Raw genomic sequence first — 18,377 nt, forward strand, 5'->3', positions numbered from 1 at the left:
CCCGTGTAATGGTAATAGTAATATTAAACAAGGGGACTGCACTTACTTTTTAAACAGCTATATATATATATATATATATATATATATATATATATATATATATATATATATATGTGTGTGTGTGTGTGTGTGTGTGTGTATACACAATATTCTTTCATAGGACGTGATTAAACCACAGCTATCCTGACGTAAGTCAGATTGCCTGCGTTATCTCCTCCTCTTCCTCTTGCGGCCAGCTCCGCCCTTAAAGACACCCCCTCCCCATCAAATAACCCCTACCATCAAGCTTTAGCAGCGGACAACCTACCCCTAACAACCCCCTCGAAGCCGATAGAGGGGACGGAGGCATATATTCACGGAAAAAACGCCATTGTTTGCCCTCATTCTGGGCCTAATGCTGTAGCGAACATCGGCGGAGGGAGCGCGAAGGAGTCAACGCAGTGATTGAGAGTCGGCGAGGGACAGGGCGGACCAGGGAGGATATTGCTCATTCGCCTTGAAACATGGGATGTACACTGAGCGCCGAGGAGCGCGCTGCTCTGGATAGGAGCAAAGCCATCGAAAAAAATCTCAAAGAAGATGGACTGGTCGCTGCTAAGGATGTGAAATTGCTACTACTCGGTAAGAATCGGGTCGTTTTTGGGCCATAGGGCTGCTGCTGCGGCTTCCTGCTCCCGATAGTGGGGATGGATGGGGCGGAGGTGCTCTCCATGGTACTGATTTCTCTCAACACCGGCTATCTTCATTTTTTACAGGCGGTGGAGAATCCGGCAAAAGTACCATTGTCAAACAGATGAAGTAAGTGTGATTTCTACTATGCTTTTAACCAGATTTGTCGTCTGAGAAGCAAAAGGCCCGATCCCCTCCCCTTGTTATCTGAGCGAAGGCAGGTTGAGCCGCCATGTTTCAAGAGGCCGTCGCCCCAGAGGAGTGCCGGTGACTTGAGCACCTCCTGTAGTCGCCTTTACAATGTCCTTATCGACAGATCTGATTTATTTTAGATCATGCAATAATCTAAATACAAAATGCATGTCTCATCATAACAAACGGACTAACGGGACATCCGGTTGCCATGGAAACGTAATTTAAATGACAAAATAAAGGAAGCTTTCTATGGGGCTAACTTAAATTGGCTGCTGCCATAGCAACAGTACTCACTATCAGCCTTTAGAGATGTCAACTTCCACTTACAGTATAAATAGTTATTCCGAATCAATATCCACATGTAGTTTTCCTGACTTTAACATGACACTAGCGCTCTACAATTACCGATGAATTTAATTACGATCGGCCCATGTAGACTGTGCAGCTAATAGGCCTCAGCGGTGTGTCCCAGGGCGCTGTTCACTGGCCGTTGCTGAAATGTAGCTAACGAGGGTTTCACTTGACTACACAGGAACAGTATGCCAGTAGTGACTGACTCTACGTGGGTGTTGTCCTCTGTTCGTGCATGAATTACAGAGGTCACTACTGCTCCATTAGTGAATACCTCCTTTTAATCTTAATGGCTTTAAGTGCCCGATATCGCCGACAGTACTTTGCCTATAAAGCGGATTTGCGGAGAAATATGGCATCTAAAACCGCATCTAAACCTTCCCACTATCTAAGCCAAATCACTCTTTGATGTTTTAAATCACAGTAGTTGTCTATAACCCTCTTAGCAAAGTTTCCAGACTGTTCAGTTTGAATAGACCCTGGTGTTAATTGTATCATAAATATGTTGTCCTTTTTGTTACCCCAGTATTAATTGGCATGTTGCGTTCTGCTTCTGATCGTCCTCCTACCTGGTAATGCAGTGTCCTCTCTCCCTCACCTCTTTGTTCTGCGTTGACCCCGCGGTGGACCATGCATGCACTGTTTACAAACACGTTTTAGCCCCTGTGTCTCACTGCCAGTCACACAGCTGCTGTGATTTATCCAGTAGGCCAACTGATTTCAGTGGGTTGTGTATAGTTGGGCCTAGTGAAACAGCTTGACTATACCTACAGGACCTGATATCTGTAAAAATATATTTATAAATATAAAATAAACAGTAGTAGTAAAGTGAGCAGTAGGGTTAATTCAACTATAAATAAACTAAACCTAAACAAACTATCCCTTAGATTTTTGAAATAACCTGTTAAGGTTAGATCTATAGTCTATAGATCTTAAGTGTATGCTATTAGGTTTGAGTCTAAATATCCTTTCATTTTACGTGTAAGGATATTCAGGCTATTTAGTCACTTGGATTAGGGCTTATATTCTATTTTCAATCAATTAAAACAATTGAGCTACTTAACATAAATCTAAAGGACTATCTTTACAGAGGTTGGCTACTGTGTAAAAGGATGTGCATTTTGATATGCATTTAAAATGTTAATCCTGCATTTCATAATTTCATTTTACATGATATGATGTTTGGATTAAGCAAGGTATGGCTCGCATCTGTCGACACAGTGGGAATCCTCTGTGCTATAACCAGGAATGATTTGATAAATGGAAAAGCTTTTATATTTATTGTACATAAACCCTTGAGTGAGGCAGGGTTCACTGGTTCACAATGCCGCTGTTTTATTGGAAAATGTAGTATGAGCTGTGATTGATTTGCAGTGACTTATTCACTGACACTGAAAGTCATAAATTATAAATGTCTCAAATATCACATTACAGTGCTCTGTTCAGCTACAAACAGATCAATCTCTGTCAATTTTCTTCCTGTCAAAGGATTTAATACAAATCATGTAATCTTGTGCAGTCTTGTACATTGTAAGAAAAATATGAGCCCAAAATAAGAAAGTTGAAAAACATATGGTGATGTGTCAGTGCATTCTCTCAACGCACTCTTGCCTTTGTGCTAATACATGAAATGTGCGTTTGCAGGATTATCCATGAAGATGGCTTTTCAGGGGATGATGTGAAGCAGTATAAGCCAGTGGTCTACAGCAACACCATTCAGAGCTTGGCCGCCATCCTTCGAGCCATGGACTCATTGGGCATTGAGTTTGGTGACAAAGACAGAAAAGTTGGTTGTGTTCCATATTAAACAAAATCTATAACTTTAACCCACTAATTAAAACATAAACCTTGTCATGTATTCTTTCTGAAATCGTCAGGCTGATGCAAAGTTGGTGTGTGATGTAGTCAGTCGTATGGAGGACACAGAACCGTACTCAGCAGAGCTGCTGACTGCCATGAAGCGTGTATGGGCAGATGCTGGAACACAAGAGTGCTTTAATCGTGCTCGTGAATACCAGCTCAATGATTCAGCCAAATAGTGAGTGAATTACAAGTAAATGATCCATAACTCATAACCTTAAAGCTTTATGATAATGGTACCAATCTGTACTCTCCTGTCTTGTTGTTTAGTTATCTGGATAGTTTAGACCGAATTGGAGCAGCAGACTATCAGCCCACAGAGCAAGACATCCTGAGAACCAGGGTGAAGACCACTGGTATTGTGGAAACCCACTTCACCTTCAAAAACCTCCATTTCAGGTAGACTTTATAAAAGGGAGTATGCTTGTTAAATACTTTTGCTTCTTCTACGTACATTTTTTTAAGTTTAAGATTTGCATCCTCAAGGCTGTTTGATGTGGGAGGTCAAAGGTCAGAAAGAAAGAAGTGGATCCACTGCTTTGAAGATGTGACAGCCATTATCTTCTGTGTGGCTTTGAGTGGCTATGACCAGGTGCTTCATGAAGATGAGACAACAGTAAGTTTGATAAAATAAATGTTTGTGTGTTCCTTACAGAAACACATATCAGTCTCTACAATATAGATAATCTTTGTAACACCCAGGAGGACAAAACGAATTTGTGTAACTAGCTAACATCGTACTTCATAATTATTTGTGCTTTTTCAAGAATCGCATGCATGAATCGCTTATGCTCTTCGACTCTATCTGCAACAATAAGTTCTTCATCGACACCTCCATCATCCTCTTCCTTAACAAAAAAGATCTGTTTGCTGAGAAGATTAAGAAATCCCCTCTCACTATCTGCTTTCCAGAATACACAGGTGAGCAAAGTCTTTGCTTGTGTTTAAACTTGCAATGACTTAGGGGGTTGATTTGTTTGTCTTTTTGCAGGTGCTAATACTGATGATGCTACAGCATATATACAGGTTCAGTTTGAGAGTAAAAACCGGTCTCCCAACAAGGAGATCTATTGCCACCTGACCTGTGCCACAGATACAGGGAACATCCAGGTAGTGTTTGATGCCGTCACTGACATCATTATTGCAAATAACCTTAGAGGATGTGGCTTGTATTGAGGCCTGAACAAGCACAGAGGCTGTCATGGAGAGTATGAGGAGTTAATAACACACATGAATATATAAGTCTACACGTCCAAATGGGCCCAAAGAGCTGCCGTCAGACACCGCCCTGGATAACTGCTATTATTTTTCTCCTTTCTGTTGTCTTCATTACAATGAAAAATGTTTTAGCTGAATGTTTTTGTTATCCGTTATGTTTGTGTTAATGACTGTCAACATCTGTTCAGGTAGAAACTGCAGCACCAGGGTTATATCCATTCTTATTAGAAAAATATAATGCAATTATTGGAGTGTGCAATGTCTTGTACAAGAAGGTAATTTGGGTTTAGATCCTGGTGCTGTGTTTGAACATAGAGGCTTTATCAAAACAGAGGCTGCATTCCGGGTGACGATTGGGAAAGAAAAACTTTGACATGGCACAAAATTACTCTTCCTTCAAACCCACACAACTGGTTAGTCTGCAGGCCCATATCACTTTTTCTCTTATATTAAAAAAAAAAAAAAAAGAAAAACTATGAAAAAGAATATTCTTCTGTTCAAAAGTTGTATCTGACCATTGACCTCCTGTAGCATGAGGTAAATGTCAGCCACTATCTTAAAGATATATAATGGTGCCGGCCATCTGAGAACAGATTGGGAACATAAACCATACCCAACTGAAATTCATATGATCATCATGTTATATTTTAACATTTTTACTTTATTGTATTGAATTATTTATTTATGCCTCATGCCCTACATGCCTCCTCTTACCTCCTAAAATCTTGTGCCACTTATTTATTTCATGTCATAAAAATCTAGGGTATACCTGTAACTATATATAATTCAAAGGGTTCAAAGCACCCCCCTCTTTGGCATTTTGTTCTCTTTGTGGTGCTTTACACTTATCCCTATGTAAGTCTGTTTAGAAATAGATGACTGCACCAGGAGAACAATATTATTTGAGGCAGCCTCTGTCAGGGGACTTGCCCCTCATGAGTAAACAGGGACCTACCCATGTGTAACATTTCTCTGGCTGCAGAGAAAGGTACAGCTCTCCATTTTCATCTGTGCACCCAGCTGTTCATCTTTGATCCTTTTTCATATTCTCTTCCCTTTTACATCTTGGTCTACATTCTTCCTCACCACCTTAAAAGCACCAAACTGTATATACGATATTACTATTATGATTACTATACCAGATTTTTTTTTTTTACTGTGAATGTTTTTTGTGTGCTGCATCCCATCCTTTTCAGTAGTTTATTGGTTGCTCTCATGTGGAATGTTTGTGCTGAGCCAATCGAATGTTGTGTTTACATTAAAGCCACACTTTTCCTTATTACATCTGTGCTCCTGATTTCAAATTACATTGTGGGCTTTCTATTAGACTGCAAGTCTTTCCATGTCCAGTGTTGTCTGAAGAACTTGTAAGTGGGTGAACAGAAATACAGAAGGGTTAAACAGAGAAACTAAGCTAGAATGATGAAAGTGAACCATGTTTAATGCATCATTGTATTGACAGCTTTGCATTCATAGTTAGAAAAAATTAAGATTGCACTTCATAATACCCAGTGGAAGGCAGGGATCAGCAGCATTGCACCGCAGCTCTCAGTTTATTAGGTTAAAAGTGTTCCATCGTCACAGACAAGGAGCTATTCGTATATTGAATGACTCTGCTGGATCAGCTGTCTGACCTGTTTCTGTCAGTTTAATGGGAATGAAGTTCATTACTGCGCCGTTTCACTGACAGCCACACAGCTCTACTCCTTAGTGCCAAAGTGTCCTCATTTCTCAATGCCAGTTACAGGTTGAAAGACTGTTATTCACAGAGTGGCAAAATTAGAGATCTATCCCATCTTAATTAAACATGTTTATACAAAAGTAATTATTGACCCTGGTAACAACATATGCAGAGACTGAAAATACAAATGCATTCACACACATCTGCACAGTTCATTACACTTCCATTCTGAAACATTTCCTTCATAGTGAATCTTCAGATTTGTGGTGGCCTTAGTTTATCAGTTACAAGCGCAGCCTCTTGATGTCTTCACTTCTGAAGTCTATCCGAAGAGCCAAGACCTGTCGTACCTCAGCCGGGGTCAGTCTCCATGTAAGAGGGCCGGAGTTGGGACCCCAGTAGTCCAAGATCTCAGTTACCTAATTGACAGGATTTGAAATGACCAAATATACATTGATCATATAGCTTTGTTCTCAATTTTGATTTGTTGTTTAAAAGTAAAATTTACCCGCTCCAAGTTGAGAATAGTGGCCATCTGAGTAAGGCGAGCAAACTTATCCCTGATGGTCCAGGTAGTCACAGTTGTAAGGTAGGCCACAAGAGACCGAAGCTCTTTGTCAAACTGCAACCCTCCAAGCTACAACACAGGCCAAGTATGTTGGATGATCTGCAGTATAAGGTTTCTGCTGCCATCTTGTGGAAAGACAACATGTCTTACCCGACTAAATGAACATTTGAGGACAGTCTTCTCCAGTTCAATAGATATTAAGCTGGTCATTAGGCTGGTCAGGGTGTCATAGATAACAGGAGAGAGGGCCATCTGGTAGTAGAGGTATATATTAAGATCATATACCATAAATATATAATCTAAATAACTTTAATTGCAAATAGAATTTAAATACCTTAAACTCACACATAAGCTGTTCCAAGTTGACAATAAGTTGCTGCACCCAGGGATCATTGGCCTCATAATCATTAAACTCTTCCTATGGCAACATTTTAAAATTTTAGCTTCTACTGTACACCTTTTTTTTTGACATATTGCTGTAATTATTACCTCTTCAATATTGTGTGAAATTGATAAAAAACTGCTAATCCACGGTTTAACTTGAGGTTTTATAGCAGTTGTGTTCAGCTCTGTCAGACCCTCCTGTAAAGAGAAAAATTATGTTAACTAATGTCTTTATTTTCTAAAATACATTTAGAGACTTGTTGGAGAAGGTGATTAAATATATTTTAAACAACACATTTAACCACCTGTAAAAGATCTTTAAACTTGGTGGAAGTGTTGACAAGGTCTGACAAACAACTTTCAATTTTGGCTTGTTCAACAGAGCTGGTTCCCTGAGTAAACAACTTGGCACAGTCATTCTGCAAGGAGAAATAAAGATGTAGGATTACAGTGAGGAAAAAATAACTCAAATACCCACCTCACCAAAATTACCTCAAGGGTTCTTTTTAAAGTAGATATATTCTCACTACACACCTCAACATTATTCAAAGTTACCTGAGACAAAATAGAAAAAACAACAGATGTGAACAGAGCCAGTTCACAGAAATCATGGACATGCTTGATTTTGTTAGAAGTCACCTATTTGTAGCATTTCTTACCAAAAATGCAGTCTTCGCATTTTCAGTGCTCTCTATGCCCAGAGTATTGAACTTTCCCTGTTGTAAGCTGCTTTGCATCAGACTGACAGCACTACTGACACCACGTTGGATGTCCTGAAGGGTAGTCGCTGGAAAACCTTGTCGCAACTTATTATATAGTACTTCCCTGTTAAAAAATATTACAGACGCTAATTAAAAAACACAAACATTCACTAATACAGTAGCCTAAATGCAGCTTGTATGTGTAGCACCTGAAGTCTGACTCCAACACTGAGTTAGCATGGTTGATCATGGCGCACAAGCAGTCAATACTTGAGCTGGACAGTGCCCTACTAATGCACTTTTTCACAATGTAAAAACAGTCATCCACCATGCTAGATGTTAGCTGGCCTTTTTCATATGTATCCATCGTAACAGCCTGTAGAGTGAGGCAATTGTATTGACAAAATAAAATCATACATTTTTTAATTTCTGTAACCCATACTGAAAATAACATGGTTCTTTAACCAAAAAAAAACCCCAAAAAAACAACCTTGTTTACAGATTCCCTCATGTAGTACTCCTCCATTGGTATGTAATAGCCAATTAACTCTTGCATTGTTCTACTCAGTTGACAATGTTTAAGGAGCTTTTCGACATTCTGCTGATGCTCTGAAAAAATAAGAAAACAAAAAAATAATACACATCACATACCAAATGAAATAGAATGGTAAAATAGAACTAGAACCATTATGTTTCAAGCTATATTACATTAGCTGTATGAATAAGAACTATAAATAAAGTAATCATTATACCCTTTGTGATGCTCTGTATATCTCCAACTTCAAAGTCTGCCAGAATCCGACGCCGTAAAAACCTTAGATAGAGCTCAGCCCTGGCGTTCATAATTGTTACTTCTGTGAGAACCGGATCCAGCTCCCTGATAATGTCCAAAAATTTTATTTTCTTGACACAGTTACTGTATGAGAGCAGAAAGCTGTTTTACAAACCTGGGCTCAGTCCTTTCACCTGGAAGTGTCTTCAACATGCTGTTTTGGACAATCTGGAACTATAACCAAATTGAAAGAATATGTAAGTAATAATACTTAAAATTAAGAATAAGATCTAATTCATACCTTATTGTGATATCCTCTCTGTTGAATAAATTTGTCAACAATTTTCTGAGCCTGTTTATCACACTCCTCTTGTAGGTGTCTTATCAAGGTATAGAGATGACCTGGTCCATAATAGGTTTCCACTATTGGCTGGTGAGTCTCAATTACACGTGCAATGCCTGTAAAAAAAACAAAAATCTCATTTTCCTCTTCACTATCCTCTGTGACTAGAAATATATACATTTTAAAATTTTTGTTTTACCTTCAAGCAAAAGAGTCAGTGTGTCAGCAAATATAAGTGGTGCCCTCTTGTCAGCCACATCTCCTCCTGTAGCTAAAATGAGGTTTTCTTCAGCTTTAGCAGCAAGCTGTAGGGTATGAAGAGTTACAGTTAATATTCAATTTCAGTGCATCATTAGTTGTTACAATTGTAATGCAATTCTCAAAGTTCAAATGTTAATTTTTCTACAAACCTGGGTGCAGAGATATTGTCCGAACCGTGCAAGACCCTGTTGATGGAGGCCTAATAGAGGGAAGATTTTGAAGAATCTTTCCACCTGTGCTAGATTGACAGCAGCAACAGCTTCATCCAGTTTTTCAGAAACAATGACTTTCAGTTTTTGTTCTGCCTCTTGGAGCAAACCAGACTGGCATCCACTGAACTACCTGAGCAAATGCAATTTGAGAAATTAATATAACAACATGTAAACATTATGAATACACTATGAGTGAGAGCTTCATACTTTCTTCTCCTTGTCGACTCAGTTCGATTACGGACTGGTCTAGAGAAAGATATCTGTGAATGTGAGCTGCAGCCTGTTCATAATCTTCATTGCGGAGGGCTGTTTGAACACCATCTGTACAAAACTTCAGATCCAGGATATCATCAGCTCGCTGGATAACATTATACAACCGTGTCTAAAAAAAAATACAAGTTGATTAAAGAAAAAGGAATTGATTCTACTTCTACAATGTATTTAGGTAATCTGAAGCTTTATGATTAATTGCAAGCATTATGGTTCAAAATATAAAATAATAAACACACTTTTGCCAGATCAAGTTGTCTCACTTTGCGGCTGACAGTTTCAGCCAAGCTGCAGGTAAAAGTTATCATGCCTGACAGTTGACTGGCATCTCCCTCAATTAGCTGGAGTTTAGGCCTAGACAGAAAGGGACATTATTATAATTCACTGTATCCAACAAGTAAAACTTATAAATTACAATTAAATATAAAGTATATTGGTAAGGTAACCCCATTCTCTGCAAAGCCAGCATCTTTGTGTGGATGGTGCTTTCCTGTGCAACCAATCTGTTCAGTTCAGCTTCCACTTCTTTCTGTATCAGAAAACAAACGCACATATGTGTAGGCAAATTAAACATGTGATAATAACATAAGAGCATAAACCGTGAACTGAACAAACAGGAACTGGATGCAATAAAGGCATTTCTACTGAGTTGTCCTTCTCTTTTTCTGTGCCAATAATTTACACCATTTTACATCGGATACGCCTTATTCTAATCGTTATAATTTCGTTTCCACAAGTTAACAGTCAAATCATCATTGAACGCTTTGAGCTTGTTTCTCTGGTTCACTTGAAGCTGAAGGACCGCAGCAGCAGTCTCCCGGAAGTGCAACGCTGCGAATTTATCATCAAGACCTTTTCACGAACCTCTTCAGAACAAAGCTGTTGGTAAACGTTTTCTAAATCCTCCAATTCTGTCAGAGCTGATATTGTGTCCATGCTGACGGACGAAACTGAGCCGGAGCCGCATCTTTTTACGGCTACCGAGCTGCTGTCGGCCATCTTTCACCTCAGTGAAGCACCGCACACTGGACACGTCACTGCCATTTTCCCCTGGAATTTGACTTCCAGGCTTTCAGACGCCTATATATAGTATTTGAAATTGCAAAACATTTCTGTGGGCAATATTCATTGGGCCACATGATCATAACCAACACTGTTTCAATGTGCCTTTGATAAATAATATGGCTATGCAAATTATACTATTAACTATAAATTATAAATCTTTGTCAACAATCTATGCAAAATATTTAAAAGGAAGCAAAGTGGGAAAAATGTCTTGTATGTGGTGCATAGACTAAGATGTGGAGCAGAATAACTTTTAATATCATAATCAATCAGTTTATAAATAATATATCACAATTTAGTCTAATAGAAAAAACAAAAAACATTTATAACTAACAGTGACATACCAATACTAGTCAAGTGAATTTATTAAAAATAATGTTTACATAATACAACAAAAGCTTTAATTTCAATTACAATACAAGAAAAATAGCACCACTTGCTCAAGCTTGCATCAAATTAATAAAACTTTCTGTTCACCATGACAAATAAATACACATATTTAGCAGTGAGCTGTTCGTGCTGCACTTTTATTAAAATGTGCATCAGTGCAAACAAATGTACAGTATGAGTTAGATTTACTTTCAAGATAGATATACAAGCACCCTGCAGAAGTTTAATGTTATGCTATTATCAAGGTTTTGTAAAGCACTACTGTGAATGAGGTAAGTGTGCATGTTCAAACTGGAGAAGCAACACAGATCCAGAACCATCCATCCAGAAATAGGGCAAACTGCTTAATTTTGATGTGAGCACATTAGAACACATTGGCAGGTACAATCCAGTGGTTGTACTTTTCTCTCAAGGTTTACTCAATAAAATAGCTTAGAAAACATAAATAACACAAAATATAAATTACAAAAAAAAAAAAAAAAAACATAGAATTTGAAAACATAATGGAATTACCAACGTGCTCACTAAATGTATACATTTAAAAAAAAAAAGATCACAGCCCAGGTAAACCCAAAGGAGCCAAATAAAATGATATGTAAATTAGCTCTTTACTCCTTTTTCTTTTCCTCAGCTTATCTGAAAAACCCTTGGAACTGTCAGCAGATTTTTCACCATGTTGATACAAAGGCAAGTAAAACCAGTTATCTATTTTTTTTTTTTTTTTTGATTTGTTGAGAAGTTATTTGACATCAGATAAGTTAATTGTATGACCGCAGTCCTCACATAACATCAAACTGACTGTGAAAATGTTTGATTTTAAAATCGTTAAAAAGCAATGCAAATTACTTTCTTTAAGGTTTGTTAAATTTAGAATTGAGGCTTGTTACAAATATGTAGTGTATGCCTACATACTATCAGGTAATTGATAGTATACTGGCTCCAATGTGTAAAGCTTTATAATAAAAAAGTATAAAGTATTCATGTGTAAACTACCTTTGCTAAGCAGCTGATTTAAACCAAAACTACATTCTAGGCCAAGGCCAGTGTAATAGACGCTGAAGTAGTAATCTACATCTTATTTCTCTGCAGAGCTTCACACAGGTTGTGGTTGGGGTCTGGCTCTTCCCTCATGATCTCTACACACTCCCATTCACCACTGGTGCTCGACCGCTTTATTGCTTCCACCACTGTCTGCACATACAGCCCATCCTCAAATGTTGGTGCTATGGCCATAGGTCCACGAGCCCAAGACCTGCGCTCCTCATGGGCCTGAAAGGACTGTCTTAGGGCCTTCACCATTGAGCTCAACCCCTGGATCTGAGGCAGGGACATCACTTTCACCTCTGGCCCATTCCAGCCATTGTCTCCAAGCAAAAGCTCTTCATTTTTACTTCCATTTCGCTGACCATAAAGCTCTGTTCCTCTTGCAATTAACCTCCCAGCTGATCCCACTACCATGACCTCATGTACAAATGACCCTGGCATATTAAAATTTAATGTTACAGTGCAACATACTCCACTTGAGCTGGACCCTTTTCCACTCATCAACATTTGGAAAAAGCAAAAGTCATCGCTAGTGACTCTACGAATACCTCTAATACAACTGTTCTGTTGAACAAAAGTCCTCAGAAGACCGTGCACACGATGGGCTCTGGCCCCAGTTAAAAAACTTACAAGATCAATTATTGTTGACCCAATGGTGTGTAGACCACCTCCTCCCATTAGCTCCTCACATGTCCAGCCATATGACTCATCCAAGAGGCTGGGTCCATATACTCGGATGTCACACACCTGCAGCTCTCCCACATATCCCTCCACCAGCAACTTTTGCATTGCTACAAATGTTGGGAGGAAACGCAGTGAATTTCCCATTATGCTGAGTAGCTGAGGATAATACCGGGCAGCAGCCACCATCTTGAATGAGTCCACAGCAGTTGCAGCTTTCTCACAGACCACATTTTTTCCAATACCTGCATGAACAAAACACATTCAAATACATGTAAAATAAAGTAGCTGCTGCCACAGTATTCAAAGAAAATACACACAGCCCAATGACTTTTCTACACATTGAACAGCAATCACTTTATTAAATGAGACAAAGATTCCTAAGGAGGGAATATTCAGAGTTGTATCATGAAATTAACAATAGTGTTCAGGCCAGGGGCCACTAACTCTCCCAATCACAAAAGAATGTTGTGTTTACAAAGAGTTAAATCTAAAAAATGTTTTTGTTTCTAAGATTTTCTGGCCTGAATGCTTTAATGCTTTACTATAGAGTATTGTAGGAGGAGGTGGTAAAATGGGGAGAGAGAGAGGGTAGAGATCTTCAGCAAACAGCATGGCCAGGAGGTGAAGTCACAATGCTGAAGTGGAAACAAAAAACATATCTCAAACCACTACACGACCGGCATGTAAATCTAATTTATAAACAGAGTCAAGAAAATTTCAAATGGGTGATACCATAGACTGTATAAATAAGTAGACAAAGCGAGTGTGACGTCACTCATAGCGCATAGTTCGGCTTAAATGAATCTTGCAATGCTAACGGTTAGAGGGAATTTGGAGCCAGGCTCTATATCACAGGTGTCAAACATAAGGCCCGGGGGCCAGATCCGGCCCTCCAAGACCTTTAATGTGGCCCTTGGGTGATTTTCTACTAAAATATTTTTATTATATTTTCTATTATCCTGCTGTATTTTTGAAGATGAACTGGTGTCAAGATGACGCTCTGACAAAGGAATAAAGGGTAGCCATAATAAGCTTAAGCTTCAGCCTGCACCTTTTCGGTCTGTATATGTTAAATATGACTGTTTATGAATTAATGTCAAAATATACCTGTGACTGAAATAAATAAATAAATAATAAAATAATAAAATATTGGTAATTTTCTGTGGTGTTGAGCAGAGCAGCATCTCCAGTGTCTCTGTACGTGGCCCCTCCCACCAGAGCAGCACAAATGAAGACTTGTCTCTTTCCAAACGCTCTTAAAGGACGATCGTTTTGACTGTTGACCGTGACACCCTCATCAGAAAAATGTCAAAAATGAGAAAAGTGGAGACGAGTGCAGGATTTTCCAAGAAAAATTGACTTATTCCTGTTTGCATACAAGTTCATGTTAAACTATTGTGTTGAAATTGAATTTTTCTTAAAGTTTCAGGTTGTTCATAATTTTATAATATTATAATAAGAAAGAGTTCATCAATTAAAAAAGATTTCTGTAATAGATTTGTGTTTCTCTGCACAAATATTTGAACTTATTGTTATTTTTGGGGTTTATATGAGTTTTCTGATTCGGCCCCTTTAGGATCAAAGTAGGTTGGATACGGCCCCCGGACCAAAATGAGTTTGACACCCCTGCTCTATATTATGAATATAGAGACAACAAAATAAAAATGCCAAGATCATGTAGCGTAGGTTAATGTGAACATTGTAAGACCAAAATGACAAGGCTCACCATAGCAATTACAGAGAGAGGGGCCACAATATTCCAGTGTAAGTCAATGGGAGCCAAGGTCAGAAGGAGCTGGAAGCGCCCGCAGGCGAACTTCCTATTTGGAACGGGGAGGCTAGCGTGTTTGCTATGTCCATTTATATATACAGTCTATGCGTGATAGACATCAGAGTTTAGCAGAGACATTCTCAGGAAGTTGCAGACTAAAACAGGAAACTGAAGTCATCATGCTGGAATCCTGTTGCATTTAAAAATTAATCAGGATGTACAGATTGTATATTGTGTTTCTGTTAAATATATTTATTGCGGTGTTCAAACAAACAAAAATTAAATTAAAATTATGACCAGAAAAGAGAAGATATTTTTTAACCTCTTACCTAGCGCTTTGACGGCAATCTGCCTCGTCATTGACGGTGGAATAGAGATACAAACCAGGTCAACCTCTTGATGCAGCAAAACATCATCAGATCGACTTGTGTGAAATGGAATGTCGAGCTCTTTTGCTAAGCAGCTTGCTTCCTCTTCACTTCGTCCCCAGAGAGCATGGACCTCAAACCCCTCAGATTTCAACAATGGGACAAGCACTCTGGCTGTGGTCCCAGTGCCAAAAACTCCAACACCTGGTAGCATAGCGGCACTTTAGGGAAGCACAATGCTGATCATCTTTGTCCCATATCGAGCAAATTGGCACTTCTCTGGATATTCTGAATGAAACCTGCACAAAACAAATGGTTGTACAATTAGTAATAGAGAATTTATAACACAGCCTAAAATAAAGATAAACACACTGAACTAAATTTGAGCTTCTCCTGTCTGATAAGACACTGTTGTTTATCACTTACCTGAACATAAATTCTAAAAATATCTAGAAGAGATACAGGACATAATGTATTCTTAATATATTATAGTTTGTAAGTCATCATATAAATTAATATCATATATTAAAAAACTACTTCAACGATTGATACAAGACTACGTGTAGCTAAAACAGCTGTGTTCTTAAAAATGTGGCATAGATATACCAAAGGCACCTATTGACGAACCTGGGAGAAAAAACACTTGCTAGAAAACAAGCTCGACATTGTCACCAAAGCTGGTTTGGAGACTTGACAGAGCTAGCTTTGTGTTGTGTAGATCAGTTCGTCCTCATAAAAGTAAACTTTCTCTTACCACAATAACCTTAATTTTCAAAATGAAGAAAAAGCAATTTGACTAAAGCGGCGTTTACATCAATGACAGGGCGACAGTGGAACTCAATGAGGTTACTAGACTTATTTAGCTAACTAGCATTTCCGTCAGCTAACATTAGCAGGATAACACCCGGAACTAGAGACACGAATATTCAATTGTAAATTGTAAATAAGTAAGTTCTCCAGAGATATCCAGGGGGTATTATAACATTAGCACAGTATTTTTATAGCAACACAACGCGTTATGTTAGCTACCTACCTCATCCACAGCGCTGGTCTTTACTCCAGAGGCGCTGCCCGCTGTTGCCTATGGTAACTCCAGCGGGGACTGGACAGATGCGTTCAGCCCGGCTCAGCTACACTCAGGGGGACTACCAGTTTAAACCGATTAAAATATTGATCAGTGTCTTATACTACCCTCACTGTAAAACTATTGTACAGGAGCAGTTAATTAGTTTACTACTTAGTTTTCAGGTAAAATGTGAAATTAATATTCATCATATTTACCCAGAACACTTCCGGGTATAGTAAAATTTTGCTGTGCTCTTTCTTTTAAATTGTTCATTTTAGAGTTATTAAGCCAACGTTTTTAGTAGCTTTGTGTTCATTAATGATGACTTCATGGATAGATCCCTGCGTTTGACCCACAGACTGTACATTCTATTAGATCCATGGATTGGACCCAAAGTTCCTTGGTTTGGCCAGTTTGGTTTCACCAGAAGGGGGAGCTACCTAACAAATCTTTGGATAAGGACTCGCAAAGGATTGTGGGATTTTTAGTTCCAAGAGAAGGACGGTGCAGCGAGGACAACAAAACCAGACTTTTCCCAGCGAAAATACAGATTCACACCTCGTATGTAGTGCAGATCATATCTATGCTTTGTGATAAGTCCAGTTAATAGAGGGAAATTTCTCTACGATTCGTAGAATATAAACTGGAAGCCGTTAGTTTTGTGGGACGTGTAGTTTGCTTGTAGGCCGCTAAGGTTGATACAGATGTATAGTTAACAAACAACTGTGAACAATTGTTTAAACTCTACACAATACTTATATTTTCAGACTTGGGGTGGAAGTAAATATGCCCGGGTTCACCTGCTGTGTGCCTGGCTGCTACAACAATTCACATCGAGACCGGGAGCTGCGCTTCTACACGTTTCCGAAAGACGCCGCGCTCAGAGAGCAGTGGCTGAGGAACATCTCCAGAGCAGGGGTCAGCGGGTGTTTCAGTACTTTTCAGCCCACCACAGGACACCGGGTGTGCAGTGTACACTTTGCAGGCGGGAGAAAAACCTACACAATACGAGTCCCGTCGTTATTTCCCTTGAGAGGCGTGAATGAGCGGAGGAACAGGCGGGGAAGAGGAAAGAAGGTGTCTGCCCCTGCGCCAGCTCCTGTGCCAGCTCCTGTGCCCACTCCCGCCCCAGCGGCCACCTCCGGGATTATTATTAGTAATTTGAGTGTACCAGAAGGAACAGAGGGAACTGTTGGTGGTGAGGCCAACAACGATGAGATCACTGTTGTTCAGATTGGTCAAAACGGCGAGTATTTAGGCACAGCGAGACTTCCCGCTCAAACTGAAGGGACTTGTTACACAGCACCCGTAGAAGACGATACAACCATCGATGAATCAAAGACAGACACGAGGGCAGTAGATGCCCAACCTACAATACAGTATGTGAGTGTGACCAGCAGCCCACTGGACCACTCTTATTCACTGACCACGGGGACTACATCCTCAGAGTTGCTGCGTAAACTGAACGAGCAACGGGACATCATCGCACTGATGGAGGTCAAGATGAAAGAGATGAAAGCGACTATCCGACAGCTGCGGGTAACAGAAGCAAAATTACAGGAGGAGGTCCGAGAGAGGGACAGGCTCCTCATTGGCCTTGGTAACCCCACAGTTGTAAACAGCTCCAATGCCCGGAAGAAAGTCTGACGCTCTATGTCTCTACATCTAAATTAGTGTGTGTTTGAATGCCTGGAGATGGAGAGTAACAAAAACTCATTAAAATGAGACCAGTGATTTTTTTTTAAGTCATAGACAGCCCTATTTTGTATCAAAATGTGAGCAGTGTTTTTATTATTAAAGGGGCTAAGTGTAGCGTTGGTTTTCAGTGTCATGGTGTTAAATATCAGAGCACATCTAATTGATTTTGAAAGTACAAAAATCTACCATCTGAGAAATTGAACACAAAGATATAAAATGGAAGTACATATATCAAAATTAAAAACAACATGCATACATTTAGATTTTTAAAAGTTTTTCAGATTGGTCATATGAATATGTTAACATAAGGGATGTAGAAAAAATTACTTGAGTGCACAGCCGAACGGACAGCTTTCAAATTTCCCTTCAAAAATTACATCTATTAAAACATGATATGAATTGTTGTTTTGTTTATGGCTTTGTGAAATGCTGTTTTCAGTTTTAGAAAATTAAAAGAATTGTTTGTTCTGGAAATCAGAAATGAATAATACCCTTTATTTTGTCAGTGTGTGTGGTGTAATATCTGGAGATGGAGCTCATTAGTTATGTTAATTTTTAGCAATACTGTAGTTTCCACATCCATGGTTCAACTATTTAGGCCGAAGTCAACAACGCAATAACTATTCTAAAATGGTTTAATTGACGAAGTATTTTCACAATTGTGATACCATTCTCATTACGTTTTATTGTATATTGTATTATATATAACATTTGAAGCCTTTGAAGCTTGTTCTATTGAGTCATAATTGAATAAATTTACATTTTTGCCATGAGACGTTGATATAATATATCAAAACCTATTGTAG

The 18,377-nt window shown here is 39.0% G+C and overlaps 4 protein-coding genes across 7 annotated transcripts; 2 read left to right on the forward strand and 2 right to left on the reverse strand.

The window, feature by feature from the left end:
• The first annotated feature begins 244 nt into the window (after nt 1–244).
• Nucleotides 245–5,705, forward strand: gnao1b (guanine nucleotide binding protein (G protein), alpha activating activity polypeptide O, b). Its single transcript, XM_020941675.2, has 8 exons — nt 245–621; nt 756–798; nt 2,860–3,001; nt 3,093–3,253; nt 3,346–3,474; nt 3,562–3,691; nt 3,843–3,996; nt 4,067–5,705. Exons 1-8 carry the CDS (start codon nt 504–506, stop codon nt 4,249–4,251), a joined length of 1,062 nt encoding a protein of 353 aa, XP_020797334.2. The 5' UTR covers nt 245–503; the 3' UTR covers nt 4,252–5,705.
• Nucleotides 5,706–5,716: 11 nt separating this feature from the next.
• Nucleotides 5,717–10,550, reverse strand: cog4 (component of oligomeric golgi complex 4). The gene is given in 20 exon segments (XM_020941409.2): nt 5,717–6,393; nt 6,483–6,611; nt 6,693–6,794; nt 6,877–6,960; nt 7,032–7,124; nt 7,232–7,345; nt 7,419–7,481; nt 7,586–7,751; nt 7,837–8,003; nt 8,118–8,236; nt 8,380–8,504; nt 8,575–8,633; nt 8,701–8,858; nt 8,942–9,047; nt 9,153–9,322; nt 9,325–9,345; nt 9,423–9,597; nt 9,725–9,839; nt 9,932–10,014; nt 10,350–10,550. Coding segments are annotated over 20 exon segments (2,319 nt in total). The 5' UTR covers nt 10,485–10,550; the 3' UTR covers nt 5,717–6,258.
• A 347-nt stretch (nt 10,551–10,897) lies between these two features.
• gfod2 (glucose-fructose oxidoreductase domain containing 2) lies at nt 10,898–15,972 on the reverse strand. 3 transcript variants are annotated; one of them, XM_020941411.2, is made up of 3 exons: nt 15,841–15,972; nt 14,769–15,106; nt 10,898–12,910 (listed from the first exon to the last, which is right to left on the reverse strand). In XM_020941411.2, exons 2-3 carry the CDS (start codon nt 15,019–15,021, stop codon nt 12,009–12,011), a joined length of 1,155 nt encoding a protein of 384 aa, XP_020797070.1. In that variant the 5' UTR covers nt 15,022–15,106; nt 15,841–15,972; the 3' UTR covers nt 10,898–12,008. The 3 variants fall into 3 exon arrangements, with proteins under 3 accessions (XP_020797070.1, XP_055010228.1, XP_055010229.1); XM_055154253.1 differs by lacking the exon at nt 15,841–15,972 and adding an exon at nt 15,562–15,680; XM_055154254.1 differs by lacking the exon at nt 15,841–15,972 and adding an exon at nt 15,435–15,532.
• thap11 (THAP domain containing 11) lies at nt 15,929–18,344 on the forward strand. Of its 2 annotated transcripts, none has more exons than XM_055154255.1 (2): nt 15,929–16,055; nt 16,641–18,344. In XM_055154255.1, exon 2 carries the CDS (start codon nt 16,660–16,662, stop codon nt 17,518–17,520), a length of 861 nt encoding a protein of 286 aa, XP_055010230.1. In that variant the 5' UTR covers nt 15,929–16,055; nt 16,641–16,659; the 3' UTR covers nt 17,521–18,344. The 2 variants fall into 2 exon arrangements, with proteins under 2 accessions (XP_055010230.1, XP_020797324.2); XM_020941665.2 differs by lacking the exon at nt 15,929–16,055 and adding an exon at nt 16,149–16,434.
• The last annotated feature ends 33 nt before the right edge of the window (nt 18,345–18,377 follow it).

This window comes from Boleophthalmus pectinirostris, unplaced genomic scaffold (assembly GCF_026225935.1).
Source record: "Boleophthalmus pectinirostris isolate CB_2022bp ecotype Guang Dong unplaced genomic scaffold, ASM2622593v1 HiC_scaffold_19, whole genome shotgun sequence".
NCBI classification, from domain to species: Eukaryota; Metazoa; Chordata; class Actinopteri; order Gobiiformes; family Gobiidae; genus Boleophthalmus; species Boleophthalmus pectinirostris.

Coding starts and splice junctions, on each gene's coding strand:
- gfod2 (XM_020941411.2), bottom strand. CDS start 15,021: ATGCTACCAGGTGTTGGAGTTTTTGGCACTGGGACCACAGCCAGAGTG. Junction 12,911..14,768: donor GATTGCCGTCAAAGCGCTAG/GTAAGAGGTTAA, acceptor TTGTTCATGCAG/GTATTGGAAAAAATGTGGTC.
- gnao1b (XM_020941675.2), top strand. CDS start 504: ATGGGATGTACACTGAGCGCCGAGGAGCGCGCTGCTCTGGATAGGAGC. Junction 622..755: donor TGTGAAATTGCTACTACTCG/GTAAGAATCGGG, acceptor CATTTTTTACAG/GCGGTGGAGAATCCGGCAAA. Junction 3,475..3,561: donor TTCAAAAACCTCCATTTCAG/GTAGACTTTATA, acceptor TGCATCCTCAAG/GCTGTTTGATGTGGGAGGTC.
- thap11 (XM_020941665.2), top strand. CDS start 16,253: ATGGATTGGACCCAAAGTTCCTTGGTTTGGCCAGTTTGGTTTCACCAG. Junction 16,435..16,640: donor AAAATACAGATTCACACCTC/GTATGTAGTGCA, acceptor TTATATTTTCAG/ACTTGGGGTGGAAGTAAATA.